Consider the following 21,206-nt stretch of genomic DNA (forward strand, 5'->3'; position numbering starts at 1 on the left):
TTGTCATAGGCTAAGGCCGACATCTTCCTAAAGAATACTTTAATCTCGGCAGATAACTATAGATTTCAGTAGACAATTGGCAATAATACTGTTTTGGTTTTGTCTTTTTGGAGGAGGATGTTCTAGCTTTCATCTGCATATTTCCTTTTCATGGATATACACCATAAATGTCTGTTGCTTGTTTGAATGTTCAGGCTGGGACACTTACATATCAGGACTAACATGCGGGCATGTGTCTGCTGTGTCTAGGCATACAACCATGGGTAGCCAGCCTCCTTCTCCTAGGATCACAGGTGCGTAACATATACTAGGGATCATTGGCGGGGTAGACCTGAGGAGGATCAAAAATCCACCTGGAAGACAGACTACTGCTAAGAAGAAAGGGAGATGCTAAAGATTAAAGAGGAATAAGAGAGCAGGGAAACGCGGTTTGTCATTGGACTTAATTATACTAGTTATCCGTTGGTTTTATAGGCCACTGATCTAATTGGAAGCATTGTCTATCCACTTGCTTGTGCTATGCTACCTTGATGTACTTGTGCACTGGCTTGTGTTGTTACACCTTACTTGTTAGTGATATGTATTAAATCTTGTGGGGATGCTGAGTGCTCTTTTGTTTATTTGTATGAAACAACAGTAGCCAAAGTTAATCTTACATATGAGGGTCAGAATAGGGCCTATAGACAGTTATTGTTTTGTTTTAAGCTATAATGCTGTGCAAGCATTCACAGTTACTTGGTCAGAATGCATATGAAATGACTGTCACCTCATTTTACTCTTATTCTGCGCAGACAGTCTCTTCAAAACAGAGAAAGTTTAGTTTGGTGATGTTTAGGGACAGGTTTGCTTGAGCAAGCTGTGAAATGTGAAGTTTTTTCTCCATGCTTCAGAAAGGGAAAGGAGTAAGCTTAAAATGTCTAGCCAGTGGGAATAAATGCAAGTGATTTCAGGTAATGTTTATACCTTAGAATAACTCTTGCTAGTACAAAAGGTTCTACAACTTAATTTTTTCTATGTTTGGCATGTGAGGGTAGCACGTCTTTTACTTCCATACTAATGTGTGAGAGGATCAGGAAAACAAAAGATGAAATGACTATTGCTTAATCCTGTGTGTACTAAAGAGGTACAAGATTTCACTGAAATCAGATAGCACTCTCATGCTAAAAGTTAAGCAGATAGACGCTTACCTGACTCTGCAATGAATAAGTAAGAGTATGTACACTGAACTGTCAAAAATGTCCAAAAATGAAAGATAAAAATAGGTAAAGCTCTCAATTTTTTCATAAATCAAAGGCAATAATAGCAACATTAATACATTTAAATATTTCAGAGAAGCAGATTTTTTTTTTTTCAGTTAAGCCCTGAATTTAAAAATTACAAAACATTATCTCTAAATTCTCCACGATTTTTCTGCTCCAGTAGAGGAATTGTTCCATCTTCTATGGCCAGTGAAGATCAGAAAAAGGAACATCAAGTATAGGAAGAGCATAAGTACTAACTAAATTCAACAACATATGGAAGCCACAGCTATAAAAAACAGAATAAAATGAAGAATTTCCAACTCAAGTATAACCTCTGTGTTAACATATGGTTGTGAGAGCTGGAAATCCATCAAAACATTAAAGACAGGAAACTAGATGCCTTTGAAAGCAAGTGCCTACAGAAGATTCAGGGCATTGGATGGAAAGTTTCCTCACTGATGAAGAAATGTGAGAAATCTGCAGTGTCTGCAGAAATCCAACATTTTCTTAAGCACTCCAGATGCTAACACATCCTCCTCTGCGACGCCATCAAATAGGAACCAACACGTTTCAGAAAACCCACTGGTGACTTCCAAGAGAGAACCTGAACAGAAGCTTTAGGTAGGAGGGCTGAGCTCATGACCTCAACACTATAAAGCTGAAACAGCAGGAAGTGATGGCAGAGGCTTAGTAGCAGTTGCCCGGGAAGTTTGTAACATAATGGTACTTTCTCTGATACAACACAGTGAGTATATTCAAAACAAAACAAAACAAAGCATGGCTACAGTATATAGCCAAAATATGTTTGGGGACAAAACAAAATAGCATAAAGAAACTGCATTCATTATGGGGAGAAAAATTACATGCCAAAGGAGCCTTAGAATAATGCTGAAATTTCCAGTTTCAAACATGAATTTAAAATTTTCATGTGTCATTTGATGGTTCCTTGAGTTACCAGGTCTCAGCATACCTCAACAAATAGAAAACAGGGCATCTTAGCCAACCACATCTTCAAGGTAAAGTGCATTATTTTAAACCTTCTTTTTTGAACTGTAAGAGCTTTTCAAAATTTCTAAATCCCTTTCAAAATTGGGGCCCTACCCTCTTACTTAAGCTTATCTTTATTGCTGTGATTTTAGTTAATCATTTTTATACACAAACTTGTAAACTCATACTCTTAGCCTCCCAAAAAGTATATGTAAAAAAATGTTTCAAATGCATGTGCTAGCCTTTGCACTTCAATTACATGTCAGACATTTTTCAGAGCCAGGTGCTGAAGGCTCGGATTAGTGGGCATTTTCAGCCTCTTACACTGAGTATATCAGAGCCAAAAATAGTGTTCTCAGCAGATTTTCAGATTTCTTATCTGTCAAAACTGGGTTATTTATCTCTGCTATAACCCCTTGTATCTGAAACGCAGCATGTCTGGACTAGCAATAACATTTTTTTGTTGTTGTTACTGCAATAATTATGTCCCAGAAGGCCTGCGGTTTAAAAGAAAACCTCTGTTTCCTTCTTGTTTTCTTTTTCTCGGGCAGTCCTTTCTTGTGGACCTCTATTTGAGGATCTTAGGATAACTGTACTTTTTTGATAGGTACAATATTTATGATAGGGCTCTTAATAGGTATAAATCTGTATATGTTGATATAAAATGATGGCCTATATTGGTTTCTGTTGTATTTCCCTATGCAATACAATTAACCTATTGTTCCCAAAATCCAATAGTACATACCCGTATTTTTGGGTGCGAGATAAAAAATAAAGAATTTACTACTTATTTCCAGAAATGTAAGCGTACGATCTTTCAGAATACTTTTCTCCAGTGCATAAGTGCTTTACTCATCCTTTTGACAAGTTTTTTTTTAAAAAATAGATTCCAAGCTGCAAAGCATATGTTAAGCTATCATATTTTTCTCTGTTAGTTTAGCTTGCCATTGATTAAGGCTTAAATTTAAAATATCTGAGCCAAAAAAATCATAAATGGATGAAGTTGTATCCATTGTCTCACAGATCTTTTTCCACACATAACTAGTTCACTTCTAATTACTATGTTCTTTTAATTATGAGAGTAAAACATTGTGCTTTTAGAACAAAACTCTTGAAACCAATAATTGTTTTCTTTTTCACAAGATAGGTTTTGTTCCAAAATAGAAAGTAACTTGAGCTTGTAACATTCAGCTGGTTTTTATTGTTCAAAAAATAATAAAACTCAGTAATATACCAAATCTAATGATGCCACTGGAGCTGGTGTTTAATACTGTCATTTTTCTACAGTATTTGCACTGAGAATTTCTGTTGGTCAGGAAAACTAATATGCCTCCCTTGCATCTTTAGCGTAACTTTCAGTACCACTTGTACATAGGGGAAGAATGAGATTTCAGAGGATGTTCCTCTGCAAGTCGTCATTTAAAAAAAAACCACAAAATACCCTTGAATTCCAGACTTGCTAAATATGAAAGAAACTTAGCAAAAATATCAGAGCAAATATACAGCTTTCATAACTATGGCTACGACCTCGAGGTAGATGGCTGTGGACTGCAGACAAGTATGCGACATTTGTGTGTTGGTCAGAGGGCAGCCTGAAACCTAGGGGGAGGGAACTTGCTCACCCTTCTGCAGTGAGCACAGGGAGGTGACACAACTGCATTTCTCTGGGAAAAATGCATACAGATTCACCTACCAGAGCTCTCCTTCCTCCAATTTCCTCCTGTGTTTTTTTCTGCAAACTTCAATTATTTTTGTCTTTATACCCATTATTATAAAGCAGCTACAAGATAACCTGTTTCTTACTCTAGCCCATTTGTGGGGGTGGGGGGGGTGGGGGTGGAGAAAATGACCCCTGTTTGTAAAAAGTCTCAAATTATAATGTAAGGAATTCTGACATATTAAATACAAAATTAAATTTCATTTTGCAATGCACAGTTAATCTCAGAGATTTTTTTTAAGATGAATTTAAAAAAGCTGCAGAACCTCAGAATCATATTCTCTGACAAAGTAATTCCTTGTTTTTTGCCTTTTCTGATGGTTATGATCATTCTACACTCCATATTACTGTAAACAGTCTGCTTCCAGATCAGCAAAATTCTTTCTTGACAGCAACATATCAAACCATGTCTATACAGAAAGAATCCAAATTCTACAGAGCAGACAATGGAGTCATTTGTTTTAGCATATAGTTTTTCAAAGAAAACACACGCAATATATGAATTTCACCTCCTGATTCAGTAGAAGCCAGTATTTCCTTCAGTGCATGGCTGACTCTATTCTTTGCTGCTAACATTTCTTATGGATCATGCACCACAGACTTCCTTTAAAAATCTAAATCACAGAAAGTTTAGCAATCTAGAGATGGTGAACGCTTGTGGGTAGAAAGAGAACAAGCATTCGTGTTTGCCTTTCAGAAGTAAGGTGGACAGAATCTCAGCTTATGTGAATGAGGTAGATCCACAGAGGTGATAGGAGCTGTGCCGACTTAACATTAGCTGGAAATCTAGACTAAGGTTACTGCATGTCTTCATTACCACAGGCTTTATGGGTGCAAAGTCCCCAGCTATGCCAGTTGACTTCACTGGGAATGCTGAAGGAAGTCTACACAAAATGAGGTATGTTCTTATTATTCTAAAGCATTTCTAATGCATGCTTATTTCTTATTCCTCTGTTCTTGTTGCCTCTTTCATCCTAAAGTCCTCAGTGTTATCTAGTGCCTCAAGCTAGCTAGTCCATATATGACTGGCCTCAGCCAGAAGTGCTGGTGACATATAAGAACTAAAATATCTGCATAAATAGGAATATACATCTCTCCAAACAATGTCTTCTAAAGAAACCATCTGTGCAGGATTTTCAGACCCAGGTCTCAAATGTGAAGGGCTATACAACTATCTTCCTAGACAAACAGTAGCTAAAACCATTTGAATTTGGCTTGCCAAATATTTACCAGCAGGTATCACATTCAGCAAACTATCTGATTCACCCTTGTGTCATATAGCACGTGTGTGTGCATACACCTTTATTTGATTGGTGTCACAAATGGAAGAATAGCTCGTAAAGCCAGACAGGAGATATCATGTTCCAGGGCACTACAGCCTGTCTGGGATTATCAAAAGATCAGCTGTCAGGAGGAGCATGAAAAACAAAAGAAAAAGCAGCAGATTACATAAAAAGAAATTAAGAACTACAATATTTATCATAACTTTGCCATCCCTTTCTATATGGTAGACAATATGGGAAGAAAGTAGCTTGTAATCTTTTAACATAATAAAAAGTTAAAAGATTGTATGCAAAGTAAATGGAACTGCAATTGTCACTGTATTGTTAGAGACTAAGGAATTTGACTTATGTTTCTGCAGCAACCACAACCCTATGTTGCATGCATGCAGTTAGCCATTAAAAGCAGTGTAATGGTCTCTGAAACATTCGCACGTACATGCAATATGCCCAAATTGAAGCTGCGGAAATGATTATTTCCTTTGTTAAAAATCTCAATGTGTAAATGTTAAAAATCTCCATGTGTATTAACACAACGGTTTAACTGCCGGTTTTGGCTGGCAGTAGATGGGAGTGGGTTGCATTGGTGTATTAGTAACATACTAAATTTTATATAAGATAAAATAATGTTTTTATCTCCAAGTCTTAATGAAGTGAAAAAACCTTTAAGTTCTGTGACTTACGATACCACCATGAACTCTCAATGAAATCACAGTCCGATAGAATTCTCTTAAAATAAACTCTATTCCTTGCATGGCTTATTTTTCTAGTGTTACTCTAATATGATGATTTACTGAACTATAATCAGAATGTATACTTCATTAATACAATCATACACATAGGAATATACTAAAGGACAGCAGAATAGTTATATGAGAAATCTTATTTAAATTATTTCTGTTACAATTAACGTGTAGTTTTATATAAACAATCTGATTTCTAATTATATAATAATTTATACACAGACACAGAGGTACAGTGTGTATCCCATATCTATATGATATCACATATATATCATATATATGATAATACACACTGTAACTAAAAATCAATCACTCAATCAATAAAATCCATATTAAGATGTTAACTGGATGGATGTGAACTATGAGGAAGGACATTCATTGTTTTTTTGGTCAAAGGAAGGACAGTCACAAAATACTGGTAGCCCAATAATAACTCAAACACTGCAGCGTTTAGAAAGCTGATTCTATGTCTATTTGTTGAATCAATCTATTACGTGCATTTTACCTCATAATCTCTGAAGTCTTTTGAATGTACTGCTGTTCTCGCAAATTTATTCCAAAACACAAACCTGTCCTCTATGAGGATTTTTCTTCCAAATCATCAGACTATCTTGAGAACTAAAGCCTGTTGTCCAAAAAGACTCAGCAAAGCATAGGTATCGAAGTGTCTAATTCACTTGAAAGGGAATTGATATACAGGCTCCTAAATCACAAGCAAGCTGTTGAAAAAACTGTCCCATCTAACCCATCTAATTTTCAAGGAGTTATTTTATTTGCCCTCAATTTTGGGTGAAAATATGTCGAGATGTATATCATATGGCAGCTCAGCAGGGTTATATTCATATTACTGACTTACACACAAAGAACATGGTAAATGGTAGAGGGATCATAGCTAAATTTTGTAAAACTGCCCAAATGAGAGATGTCAAAATCTTAATAATCTGCTTATCTGATTTGGCAGCTACGAGATTAGAAGAGAAAAGATTTTGGAAGGAAGAGCAAAGCCCTAGACTGGGATGGAAGAGAGTAATCTGGCTGCAAGGAAGCATCGGTAAGTTTGCTGTATATTAGTCAAAATTATCTTGCATCTGCCGAACTTGTTCTGTGACATAGCTATGTGACCTTCATAGGCAAAATGATAAACTCTGTTATTTACACTAAGTGCTTTGTCATTTTTCATATCATCTTCTTTTTAGTACTTAGCGTTTAAGTATTAGACTTAAAAGTCCTGGAAATACCAAATCCAATTGGAAGCTGGATTGAAGTATTGGATATACCTTATAAACAAACTTGTAAGAAAAATGGTTTAGCATCTTCAAAAAATGGGTTGATCTAAAACCCAAATATTTTATTATTTCCTGGCTGACATCTCTTTGCAAATTAATCAGAATTAAAACCCCACAGACACTGTTATAAACCATATTTGATTTGATATGGATGGTGCTTATATTCTATTGTGAAAAACCTCATGAATTATTTTACAACAACTAAGCCAAAAGGCTGTGATTTATAGAATACCATCACAGAAGAGAAACAATAGTATATGCTTTTGAGTGTATTGATATTTACAAAGGACTAACATTTTTCTAAAATAAAGAATTTCTAATCATGGCTTGTATCTATCCTGACAAGTTTTTTTGACCTGAAATTTTACACAGATTTTTCTCCTGCCACCATCTGAAGCGCTAAGAAAGTTTAACTTGGAAAAGTCTTATAAGCTGTCATCTTCATTTACCATACCTTTTTGCCGAGTGCAAGTGGGGACACACATTCTACAGCTTTTGGTGAAAAAGACATCTTGTTCCATTCTTAAGTTATTTTTGTTACCATACCACATGTCAAATTTGGACCATCTTTGGATATCCAGCCTATTTCTGCTAATTGAAACTACTGGAAATAAGAAATATGTGATCAGAAGTATGAGGAAAAATACATTACAAATAGGGAACTATGCTCTTTTAACCAGAATTAGCAAGCAGCTCCCATATCCCTCTCCCCATCCTATCAGGCTTAATTGTCCATCCCTGTTCTTTTTTTCTTGAGTGATCAATTGGAGAAGTAAATGTTCTACTTCATCATATCAGAAAAAGGACTGGACTACAGCTGTTCCATATATCCAGGTATTTACTGATACTGTCTTTGATGCTACCTGAATGCTACAGATGTATGGGTTAAAACCCCCAAAACCCAGAACAGCAAATCCAGCAGCCTACTGCTTCAGTCAGTCTTTCTGCCATTTTACTACCTCCATTTTAATTCACTGATCTCATTATATGATTTAAAATTTGAAAGGTCCATACAACTTACTGTTTTGTGCCAGAGCTTGAAGCAGACAGTCCAAGCATCCCTCCAAGCTATCAGCTCTGCTGTCAGTGGTTGTTATCTTCAGCTTTTTCAGGGCATCACTTAGATTATCTGCTTGGTAAACACAAAGAAAAGAGAAATCAGTGTCCTCATCAGTTTGGTAACAATATTATAGCCTTGAATGTAAATAGTTACTGTAAAGTAAACAAGATCCTGTATCAATGAAGAAGGTATGTATGGTCTGTATTCTAAGGATACAAAAAGCCAGGAGTCAAAGGTTATAGATGAAATTAAACTTTTCAGATTTAAATACACATTTATCATCCTGCATCTGAGAACAGGATGCCAGCAGGCACTTTGTGAAATGCCAGTGAACAGCAATTTAGCCATCAATATTTTCTCAGCCTAGTAGGTGCAGAAAACCAGCAGCCGTTTCTTTGTTTCTATCCTTGTGTGGGGGAAAAAAAATATGATGGAAATAAGCACATCTTGAATTTTTTCATCAATAAAGGGAAAGTAATTGAAAATCCCATTTCTGGCATGCTGTGTAGGCTTCCATCTTGGCTATACATTCACAGATCCCTAGTGCTAAGCTTATAGCCTTTCAAGTATTATGCCATTTTCCACCACAGTGTTACAAGCACCACTGCTTATATGAACTGTGTTAACTCTTTAAATTCAACTGATCCATAAAAATGTAAGGCATCTTCTAGAAATAAGAAGTTCTGCTGTTTCAGATAATTAAATAACTCTACCCTCTTAAACAAAAACCGAACAAATAAACAAACAAATAAAACCCCCAGCACCCAAACCACATAATATAATTCTCAATAGATGCACTTTTTTTCCCATAAAACTTGGGGTAATATGACTGCTACCGTTTTGAATATTCTGTCTATTCACAAGCAAGGTATAAGTGTTAGCAGCTGCAGCCTGAGTCTTTTTGGTTTTCCTGCTGATGACTAACCTCACTCTGAATGGACTATCCTTTTAAAAAATGAGTGCTGATTCAGTTTCCATGCCAACTCTGCTAGTAAGCAGAAAGTGTTACTCAAAACAAATAATGCTAAACAGTGCCTAGCTGTCTCTTGTTCCCCAGTGACTACCAAAAAGCCTTGACCCCAGTCCTACAGAACCGTAGGTACAGTTTCTTTGCAATGCATCACTGGTATCTTCTGAGCCTGAAAGGCAGCCAGTGCTGCCTTAGAGCTTCACAGCAATGCAGGAAGCCCCCTTCATAGACAAGTTGGCAGCTGTTGTGCTTTGCCTCCTCTTCACTTGCCCACATATGGGATGGTGCACAGGAAAGGAGGCATGGCAAGAACTTCCCATTATGCTCCTTTTATTTGTCTTTGAGGCACTGGTGGCCCAGTGGAGAACCAGCAGGCATCCCACAAAGAGAGTGGAATCTCACTCCTGGAGCTGCTCTGCTTCTCAGCCAAAGCTATGGCTTTTCACCCACCTCCATTTTTTATTAGCATATGCTTTTGTAGCCCAATATCCCACACAGATAAAGGTAAGATGCTTCATTTTTTAAGTGCTCAGTATTTAGGTATGAAATTCATCATGAAATTGTTTATTAGGCAGTTAGTTTGTCTATTCAGTAATGAACATGTTCTTAGCTGCACTGGAGGTAGGAATCCCATCACTCCTAAATGCAGAGAGCCAGCAGTATGCAACTCTGTAAAAGCCTTTGGGGCAGCTGCACTTGGTTGCGCTCCTTGAGATCTCAAACCTGCATCCCTACCACCTCTCCTTGCCATGCTGAACTGACACCTCCTCAAACAAGCTACCAAGAAAAAAAAAAAAATTATCATTTTCCTTTGTACTGACTTATGTTACTGTCTAGCAGGCTTACTGCAGCACATTTACTGAATGGCACTTAACCAACAGTAGAGCTGAACATGCACTGCAAAGTCTCATTGCTTAAATAAGTTATTCAGGAAATATCACTGGAATTTGTCAAAAGACACAGGTGCAGGGTACCCAATGACCAGCCCCAGTGCTACAATTTAATATTGTGCGCTCCACGTCCTCTTATACTTTCCTCACCCACCTCCCTCTCATATTCCTCTCCAGTTTTCTGATAATACAGCACTAATTCTCTTCCATCCTACAGGCATCTCATCTCCCTGTATACTCACACACTTAGCCTTGAAACTGTAGCAAAGGTTATATAGATCTCACCATTTATAGTGAGAGGACTAAATCTACTACATACATATATAAAAACTAGCAGTTCCCACAATCTGGGGAAGAAGAAAATGCATAGGTAAAAAATTCACCTTCACACCAGTTTTTGCAGAGTATGGAGAGAGGCTGTTGTTATCAGGAAAGCACATCCAGACTTTATTTCTCTTATAGGCTCTTCTACTTTGCATGTGCCCAATGAGTAACAAGTTCCCAGTTATTTCCTTATTTTACTGTGCAAAGAGATGAGTGTTATACGTCAAATACTTGTAATTTCTTCCACTCCATGCCACATCAGAACCTGCAATAGAGTTATCAAGGTCTCCCCAGTCTTTTTTCCTACCTCCCCTTTCTGCTCAGCACCATGTCAAGTTTTTCTAGGGAAAGCCCTCTATTTTTATACTATACAGTTACATATGATATGAAGAATGATGCATTTTGGGCAAAATTTTCAAATGTGACTATCCAAATATTTCATTGCCTAGGACAAACAACTCAATTTTTCATGATACCGAGCATGTGCACATCCCACTGACATACACAGATGTTTAACTTCAAACTTATACACGCACTTCAAGCATCAAGGGACACCTGTGGCAATGGTATGCCATGTTACTTTTAAAATGTCTTACAAAAGAATGTTGCAATATGTCCCAAATTGCATTTCACTAGATATGATTGGATACTATAAGTACTTTTAAAATAATAGTAGAAATTAAATTAGAAACCATATGCATAAAGTGTGTTTCTAAAATAAATTACAATAATCCTTGATTTTTTAACAAGCCTACAACTCTAAACTTAGTGCAGCTTGAGACTTACTCCTTCTGTGCAAAAGAAGAAAACTTAAGAAGGAATGCTGTAGAAAAAACAGACCTCTTGGCACAGTGTCAGAAGGTCACAGGCACTGAGGAAAAAAACACCCTTCAGGAAAGACTTTATTTGCCCAGTTTGATTCTTTCTGTCAAAGCACGTCTCCTTTCTAAATAGGGTCAACACCCTGAAGATACATTTACTTCCAAAATCTAAGAATCTTGGACATATGCAAATACATCTTAAACAGATTCAGAGGTTTTGTTATCTTTTTTTTTTCTTTTGCTGTTCTGAAAAGAACAAAACCTTACAGTTTGAGATGACACTGACGGATATTCAGAGAGGAAGAGCTGCAGTGTTCCAGCAGGCTCTCACCATACAATCACACAAGGCTTCCTGACTTCTGCAGTTTCACAGTTGCCTTGAACCTGTCATTTAGGGAAGAAGCTGCAGATACTCGTCTTCCATGTACAAAACCCCCGTTGTTTTCCTGTGATCATCTCCTGCTTACCTTTCTGTCTCTTCCTCTCTTTCTATAGAAGCTGTTTCCAGCAGGCTTGTTACTACATAGGCTGATCAGATTCTCAGAGATAAAAACCCATCGGATAAAAACAATATAAAGAATCTTTTTGGCTGAGTGTCAGGGAAATGTGAATAAGTAGGTTTTGTCAATATGCAAGGTCATGTGAAAGCTCACATTAGTTGGGAAGATCTAAGGTGGCAAGATCAGTATGGTACAGGTAAAAATAAGGCTAGTAATGTTCCCTATGGCACAGTTGCTCAGCAATCTTGTATCATGTCGTGAGTTTGTGAGGTATCAAGTCTGAAATTTAACAGAAGTATCAACTATTTTGTTGATGACCGTAAGCACAGGGAGTTGCTCATACTTATGCCTGACTTATCGGATTGCTTTCAGAAGAATTAGTTCCCTTACCTGGACAGAAAGCCCTGAATCCCACAGACCTTAATCCGGTATATCCTAACGTTACAAATTTATAAATCAGGAAGTGGAGTCTGGCAAGAGCTGTCAGACCTGTCTGGCCCATTCCACTTACTGTTGCATTTTGTTTTCCCCTGATAACTACTCCTGCACAAACACTCATAAAAATGAGGTGGTTTAAATACTATAGTAGCCTACATTGCTTTTCGTGTTACAGCATTACCACTATCTCTTGCAAACTTTTGCTATCTTTTGCGCAGGCATTTTTACAGAGAAAAATAGTCAGAAACTAACATAAGTGAATGCTTTAATATTCCATTTCATTTTAGCACACCCTTTTTTCTGGGATATTTTCTGTGATTCATTCCTATTTTCAATCATGAACTTGTTTTATACAGAACAACTGTTCTTTCATCTCATAAAAATTTGGTGGTTGATCAACTTTGTTTAGGGTCAGGGCCACAGGAATGCTGGCTAGACTGCAAATAGTTTTACAAGGTACCCAATAGTGTCTAGGCATGCAGCTTCTGGAGACAAGAACCAACTTGCTAATTTTACCTTAAGTTCACAGCATCTTCATCCAAACCACAGAAAAAGTCAAGGTACACAAAAAAGCCATCTTCTAAGACTGACGTTAAAAAATTACTTAGAATCTTTTAGCTGAGTATTTAGATGGACAGCTTTTGTCTGGACAGTTTGTTTTCATATATTTTGTGATCTTTTTCCAGTACAGATATTTTCTTAAAAAGTAAGACTTTGAACATATCATTAACATTTCCTGTATGTTTTGATTGACAGCTAATATACTGTTGTTATTGCAGGGACTATTACATTATACATGCAACTTAACAGATAAGGAATTCAAAATTAATAGATACAGAAATGGGATGTACTGAAACAGGCTGATCAGATAAGAAAAGAAGCTTAAGCAGTTCTGCTATTACAGGAATGGTGGCTGTATTAGCCTCAGAGCCTTCTGAGTCTGTTTCACTGCCTCTCAGGAAACAGTGAGACATCAAAGTAAGCAGAAGGAATGATGCCATTTTATGGGTCTCCTTGTGTTATAATGGCATAACTGTTTTAAAAATCTAAGTGTGTACGTCTACATGGACTAGACTTCAGAAATCACTTAATTTTCTTTTACGGACTTTAACTTCCTAGAATTTCAGTACAAACTAACCTATATGGAAAATCCACCACTGACACACCACAGTTGTTTTTGACAAAAGTGTATTCTGAGGTTATATTATTTGAGAACCTTGGAACTGACACAAAGATCAGACACATAATCCATTTAGGCCAGCATCCAGCTCCCAAGCCATCCTTACCCCACACTATTCACTTCCCTTCTGATACCATCTGTGTTTCTACTCTAATGCAGACCCCACGCCACTGCCACTGGCAGAGCACTCCATGCACAACCACATTCAGTGGTGCCTGAGGTGCCCTGTGGTATATAACACCTACCTCGCAAGTCATAGCCCCAACGCTGATAACCTCCCAGGGGCAGGGGTGAGGTGGGGGAGTGGAGGGGAGCGTGGTGGTTTGTTGGTCCTGAAGCTGGCTGCCTGAAGAGCAGGCATATTTGGCCTGAATTACTTCGTGCAGCAGGAAGCCCAGCAACTGGTAAGATCTGTAGCATGCCTCTGATCTTTAATGACCCCAGATACCCCTTCCCCAAAGACAGCCTAGAAGACTGGCCCAAAATTATCAGAGCCCATTAGTTTCCAGGACATTGAATAAGCTGGCAGGAATGCATAGGATGGGTCCTTCTTGAATCTACATAAGGAAAAGCTTAGACGCTTGCCTTTGGATACCTTGTCAGAAGATACCTAGTCCTAGACATGCAAAAAACCCCAAATACACAGAGTTTATTGAGGACAAAAGAACTTTGTCCTTGTGTTTAGGCCACTGCCAAAAAATATTCCCTCCTCTCTTTGCAGCAGCTGCCCTCAAGCACTCCCAAGTGTATAGTGTTTTCTGCCAAACCACCCAAATCCATCATTAGAAACAACTCTGTTCTTAGCCCATCCAGGAAATTTTGAAACTTGGCATCTAATTAGGAGGTGGATATATGCTGTCAGAGGCTGGTGGTAAAGAATTAGTTTTTGATAGGTAATGCCAGCAGAAACTTAGCTGGCTATTGTCTCCTAAAAATAATAGAAGTAACAGTGCTCCTCTAATAGCAAAGAAAGTCCAGTGTGATTCCCACAGCATTTTACTCTTCTCAGGAATGGCAAACAGATGGGCCTGGCTGACAGCAAGTCCTTGCAAATGTGGTGTTTTACATGCTGCCAGGACGCAGCTGGGACAAACCCGATGTGAACCACATCTGACATACTCACAGACTGGATTAGCAACTGCCTGGCGCAGACAGGAGATGGATCTGCATGTGCTACATGAACCTGTGCTCCATGTTGCTTCTCTGCTACATAATGGCATTGCAGGCCAGAGCTGGGAGACGGAGGTGCCAGCCATCAAAGCAGTTGCCCTTTTTCCTTCCCTCTTGTGCCTGGCCGCTGTGGAAATTTAGGCCACTTGAGAATTACAGATTCTGTTCTGCAGGCATTGTTCAGTCGGCAATGTCAGAGAAGGATCTCCAGACACAGAGAAACACGTCTCAGAAAGCTGACAGACAGACGCGGGTGCTGTAGCCGTGCTGGTTATATCTGCAGGTGGCTTTTTTCACTTAGCATTGTTTGAACAAGATGCTTTTGGCTGCACTGGTGCTCCTGTACGTAACCTTTCCAAGTGACAACCTGGCACAGGTTTCCTCTTTGGTCCTTAGAGATGTTCCTTCTGTGAGTTATGCCAAGAGTGGAATGGGCAGTCTGAAAGCATCCCTGTTCTCTTGTCTCTGGAGAGACACAGCATCTCTCCAGGGCGCATGGGTGTAGCATGAGCTGCAGGGTGCTGGTTCTGCTCTGCTGCCCTGCAAGATGTGTGCTGGCAGCCTGGGGCTATCCCCAGCAGGAGGTCATCTAAACTGCCTGAGGATGCACAACCAGAAGACCTGGTAAGGACAGACCAGACCAAATGGTCTATGACAATTCAAAGGTTAACAGCTTTCTTGGGAAACGAACAGGAAATAGAAAACTATTTTACCACTGTTAAATGATTAGTATGCACCCACATTTTTAATACTGCATACAACTCTAAGCATCTCATGCTGCAAATGACATGCTGCAGAAATAGAAAAGGCACAGATATGGCTGAGCAAAGGTAAGGAACAACTACTCCTCAAGAAGTTAAATAAATAGGCAAGGACTCTTCATTCTGAAAAAAAAGATGACAGGGTAAAAAATTATCTAGATGTATGGAATCATGAATAGGGCTAAGGTAATGAAAAGAAAGCTAATATTTACTGTTTCTCCTAATACAACAACTAGAATACCAAAATGAAACTATCAAGCAACAAACTTAAAGAGGAGAAAGTACATTTTCACACCACACGTAATTAAACTGTGGAACTGTTAAGAGGCTGGAACTATAAACAGATTCATTTAATTTATTCAATTAGAAAAAAATTATGAGGAAACTAAAGTCCATGCATGGCTATTAATAACATGATACGCATAAAACTTCTGGATTAGGAAGTTCCTAAATGTCAGATTACTGGGAATTGGGAGAATACCACCCTGTACTTGCCCAACTCCTGTCCCCTCCTGGAGTTGCCCCAGCTCCAGTGTTTTCCCAGACATCAGGTACTGGTCATTCACTGTCAGAAGTAAGACAATTGGGCGCACGGACTTCTGGCTACAGGTGGGCCATACAGCATTTGCGTTGTCACATTGTGCCCCAGTGCTCTGGTTCACCAAGAAGAGAAGATGGCCAAACAAATCTCCCCAGACTTGTTTGGACTTTACTGGGCCATATGTTTGGATCCAGCAAGCTGGAAAAGATTTTGGGTTCTGTGGTTTCTCCATAGCCAGTAAGGTAAATCCTGGGTTATCAGCTGCATCTTTGGTGCTGAACAGGTCCTGAGGCTGATCCTGGCCCTAAACCAGATTAACACTTAAATCCATGAATCCAGACATCTTAATCAAGGAGAAACTTCCTTTTTTTTTTTTTTTTTAACAGAAATCCTGCTTGTTTGTTTCTGTCCTACCATGTTCACTGAGGTGGGTTAACGTTTTTTTTTCCAACTAATTTTACTAGTTCTAGGGAAATACTGATAGATAGTTAACTGCAGGGCTCCTGCTGCAACCTGTTTTTAACTTAGGTACATTTGCTCTACTTTTCTAGCATAGTAACTAATTTTAATGAGAGTGCCTATTTTTGTCAACAGTTCTGCTGCTACATTCTTAAACACTTTCTGAATCTTAGATATACACCATCTGGTCTTAGAGACTTGTTACTCTTTCATTTACCCATTTGCTTCCGCATCTGTTGTTCTGACACGTCAATCTCTCATGGAGCTTCATTTTTATTACCTGAAAATACTGAGACACCATGACTCATTGCCACCTGAGCAGCAAGCTACCTAATTATTTTTGGTAATTATCAGGTCAGCCTATACACACTAACAACTACTTAGTCAGTTTGTATTCAAAATCAGGATAGAAACCTAAACATAGCAGCACCAGCCAGCATTCAGTTAGTTCATTTGGAATCTCTTGCCAATGCAAAATTTTCATATTGCTGTAGAATTCTGGTTAATTTTAAGCAAAGAGAGTGGTGTGGTGTTGGTTGTTTTTTTTTTTTTACTACCTCTGAACTCCCTCAATAACATGTCCGTAAGTAGAATTAAAAGGATCAATGCTAAAGATAATCAGAAACAGAGATAGCTAAAATGACTTTTTTCTTGTTTTCTCTTTTGTTTTTTTTGCCTTGGAGGAAATTTGAGATCTTTGAAAATAATTTTGTGTACTATTTTTACTGTAGTCACAGATAAACAATAGATATTAATACAAACATATTTACGCTATTGCAAGGTATATTGATCTGTAGCTGCTGTAATTGGTTTCTGCATGCTAATGATCCTTTCCCTATTACTGAAATCCTGAGTTGCAAAGGCTAGACTATAAGAATGACTTTTCGGAAGATTTTTGTAGAATCTTGGAAGATTTTTGTCCCTTCCCTAGGAAAATGTGGTAGAGATTTAGGTATGTTTATATTTCATAACTAAACATTGAAGATCTGGAATTATCTTAAGGTCCAAAGAAACTGATCAAAATTCAGTGAAATTAATGTAACAACTTCTACTGATTTACAGAAAGTCCTAAAAGTTCTTGCTTAAAACAGGTCCTAAAGGAAGAATGAAAGATTTTTTTTTCATAAATAATAAAGAAATATATTGTTTGATAAAGAGAATCTGTACTGGATAATTTCATTTAAAAATCAGCTAATTAATTCAACTAAAGAAGACATATGGTTCTCAGTTTATGGAAAGATCTTTTCTGGTACTTTAATACTAGGAACAGTACACAAAATCATACACAAGATGGCTATCAATTTGTAAAGAATTACATTTAATTGACAGATAACAGCACATTTTATTTTCATGTAGTTTATTTTCTCCAGGTCCCTGATCTTCACTGAGTTACATTATGAAAACCCAGGAGATATGCAGGGCATAACAGAAAATACTAATTGGGACTTTTGATAGACAAAAGCCTTTTAAATTCTCACAGGCTCCTTAGTGAGCAAAAACCCCACAGCATTGTCTGCAATCAAAACTGAATCCACTTCAGTGGCTTTATTCAATGCTCCATTATAAAACTGATAATAAAGAAGGCAAGATACCTGTTTTATCCTAAGTGATGTATTGTATCAAGATTAGTCAAATTCCAGAGAAAAATGGTTTGGGTGCTGAATGTAGAAAAAAAAGTCTTATTGTCTCTACCCTAAGTAATCCCTCTGTGCCCTCTGGTTTAATTCTCACATGTTCATATGACTCTCTTTAGAAATATATTAATTTTGTAAGTTCATGCATATTGCAGTTAATTTCTTCAGAGTCACCTTACTGAATAGATCTCAGTCTTTTCCCTTTTTAGAAAGCTTTTTAAAGACAATCTTTAGGTGACTTCTCTCTCCAAATTACTATTCAGGGTACTTGCACTTCCGGAAAGCAGCATCAGAATTTTGAATATAGAGGAAAATCAAAGTTCACTGCAGCAATTGTCCCATATGGAGAGAAAAAAGGCTAAGGCAAGGTAGGGCACCTGCCCTGTGTCCTTACAAAACAGAAATGTTCTTTGACACTTCAGCTACTGGCAGCAATAACACAGAAAGAAAAACTGCAAGACAGTCAAAAGCCTAACTTCAGCATCTTGGGAGTTTGTGTAGTTCTTATCTGCCCACTTAGGTTACATGGAGTCCCTAAACAGTTTCTTCCAAGGAAATCTGTATAGGTAATGTAGCACAGAAGTAGCAATCTTCATAACCTTCCTACTGTATTTACATGAAAAAACTAACAACTCATCTCCCTGGTGAAGAGATCACACCATCATCAGAAGTAACAGCTGAGGCATAGATGTATGTCAAAAACAAAAGAAAATTATAAATTGTATATCACAACCTAAGCCTTCAAATAGTGAGTCCTGTTAAGGCTCAACTTTTTTATATCCTGAGAATATAGCTAATGCAGAAGACAAATACTGGTGCATCATAGTGTATATGGATTTTTCTTACTCTCTGTAACTGGCTAACAAAAAAGTGATGTTATTTAATAGATAAAATGTTCTCACATTGACAGATTGTGTCAAAACCTATGCTACTAGCCCTGCTGTGTAGAAGCACCAAGGCCAGGGGCACTGCTGTCTCTAGACAAATGCACTGAACAGGTTGTTTAGAAAAAAAGAAGGGTAACACACAATTAAGGATTTGAAAGTACATTGTGTAAGTGCACCATTGTGAACCTCTGCTTGCTGGGTGTGATGGGTGTTACACTCCTTCTTCATCCTGCCTCCCATAGGTCTGATCTGGAGCAATATATTATGTGACAGCTCACGTGAAGAATGTTTGGGAGCTGAAGCTCAGGCTGCAGTGCTATCCTTTCTTTCAGCACTGCTGGTCTCCTTATCAGTCCCTGCTGAAGGACAAGAGAGTGGCCACCAAGAAGTAAGTAGGTTTCTTCCAGGATTTAAGCTACTACAGGCTGCAATGAACTGGCTTTATGAAAGAGCCAACCAGCAGGCCACTGTATGTAGCCACAGTACTTGGTTCACAAGACAACAGCCTCCTTCTCTTGTCAACCTGATTCTGACCTTTTAGCCCAAACTATGGAAACGAATTGTTTGGTTTGGTGGCCTCCCACAACTAGCTCCCAAGAACAGTTAAAATTATGCAATTCCCATGTTGTCAACTGACATAATATTATCATGTGTTAGCTGGTATATCTCCAAAGGCATGACTCTTAGTGAGTCTCAAACACCAGAGAATATCAGGTTATATTTCTCAATATACATTTTTTTAGCCCTCACATTTGGGAAAAAAACAACTTGAAAATATAAACCTAGGTATTACAAGAGTAAACAGAAACAACTCAAAAGCTTATCCTTTACAAAATAATGACTTTTTAAGCCAATTTCAACTATTTTTTTTTATGTTTTGCTCATCATTCGGCATTCTCGAAGTTCCTTTTTTTTTTTCCACAGTTATATACATACTTGTCACAGTTTCCTTAAGTTGGTTAGATTTAAACAAATACTATTACTAATGTAATCCCCCAAATAAGTAAAATATGTAACTGTGCAACAGTTGCATGTATTCCACGTTATATGATCTGCATAATTCCTTTATCTTAGAGATAGGTGCGTATACACACACAAACACATATAGTATATACATACATTAATGAAAACAAAAAATTGATAGAGTGATAATAGGTTGCTGTCGTGGTTTAAGTCCAGCCAGCAACAAAGCACCATGAGGCTACTCGCTCACTCCTCGCCCCCCTGGTGGGATGGGCAGAAGAAAATATAACAAAAGGCTCATGGGTCCAGACAAGGACAGGGAGGGATCACTCACCACTTATGGTCACGGGCAAAAAGCAGACTCAACTTGGGGAAAAAAAATCAATGTAATTTGTTACCAATCAAATCAGAGCAGGATAATGAGAAATAAAACCAAATCTTAAAACACTTTCCCTCCACCCCTCCCTCCCAGCTCAACTCCACTCCTGGTTGTCTCTACCTCCTCCCTCCCAGCAGCGCAGGGGGACGGGGAATGGGGGTTGGGGTCAGCTCATCCCACCTTGTCTCTGCCACTCCTTCCTCCTCAGGGGGAGGACTCCTCACTCTTCCCTTGTTCCACCGTGGGGTCCCTCCCATGGGAGACAGTTCTCCACAAACTTCTCCCACATGAGTCCTTCCCATGGGCTGCAGTTCTTCACAAACTGCTCCGGCATGGGTCCTTTCCGTGGGCCACAGTCCTTTCTGTGGGCCACAGTCCTTCAGTCACAGACTGCTCCAGCATGGGCTTTCCCACGGAGTCACGGCCATCTTTGGGGCATGCCCTTGCTCTGGCGTGGCGTCCTCCCCGGGCTGCAGGTGGACATCTGCTCCCCTGCTCCCCTCCATGGGCTGGGGGGACACAGCCTGCCGTCTCACCACAGGCTGCAGGGGCAGCCCCTCCTCCGGCGCACCTCCTCCTCCGCCTTCTGCACTGACCTTGCTGTCTCCATAGCTGTTCCTCTCACACCCCACTTCCCTCTCCGCTGCAGGTTCCCCTTCTTAAATCTGTTCTCCCAGAGGCGCTACCACCGTCGCTTACGGGCTCGGCCTTGGCCAGAGGCAGGTCCGACTAGGAGCTGGGGAAGCTTCTGGCAGCTTCTTACAGAAACCACCCCTGCAGCCCCTCCCCCCCCCCCCAAAATCCTGCCACACAATCCCAAAACGGTCACATAGTCAGGTATTACAAACACGGAAAGTTCCAGAATTCAATCAACCGACACATATTTGACCATGTAAAATATCTGCCATACGATGCAGTGCATGCCAAGATGTACACGTGATGAATACTGTTTTTTCAAGGGCCCCCTATCTCTTT

General features: G+C 38.8%; 1 protein-coding gene across 3 annotated transcripts in view; it reads right to left on the bottom strand.

Annotated features, from left to right (window-relative positions):
- RAP1GDS1 (Rap1 GTPase-GDP dissociation stimulator 1) overlaps window positions 1-21,206 on the bottom strand; it is a 104,819-nt gene that overhangs the window by 58,282 nt on the left and 25,331 nt on the right. For 2 of the 3 annotated variants that reach the window (XM_069784062.1, XM_069784034.1), the window contains exon 2: window positions 8,276-8,386. In XM_069784062.1, the coding sequence (XP_069640163.1) occupies window positions 8,276-8,386 (111 nt within the window). The remainder of the gene's footprint in view (window positions 1-8,275; window positions 8,387-21,206) is intronic. The other variant, XM_069784024.1, reaches the window with a different exon arrangement.

The sequence above is a fragment of the Haliaeetus albicilla genome, chromosome 1, assembly GCF_947461875.1.
Source record: "Haliaeetus albicilla chromosome 1, bHalAlb1.1, whole genome shotgun sequence".
NCBI classification, from domain to species: Eukaryota; Metazoa; Chordata; class Aves; order Accipitriformes; family Accipitridae; genus Haliaeetus; species Haliaeetus albicilla.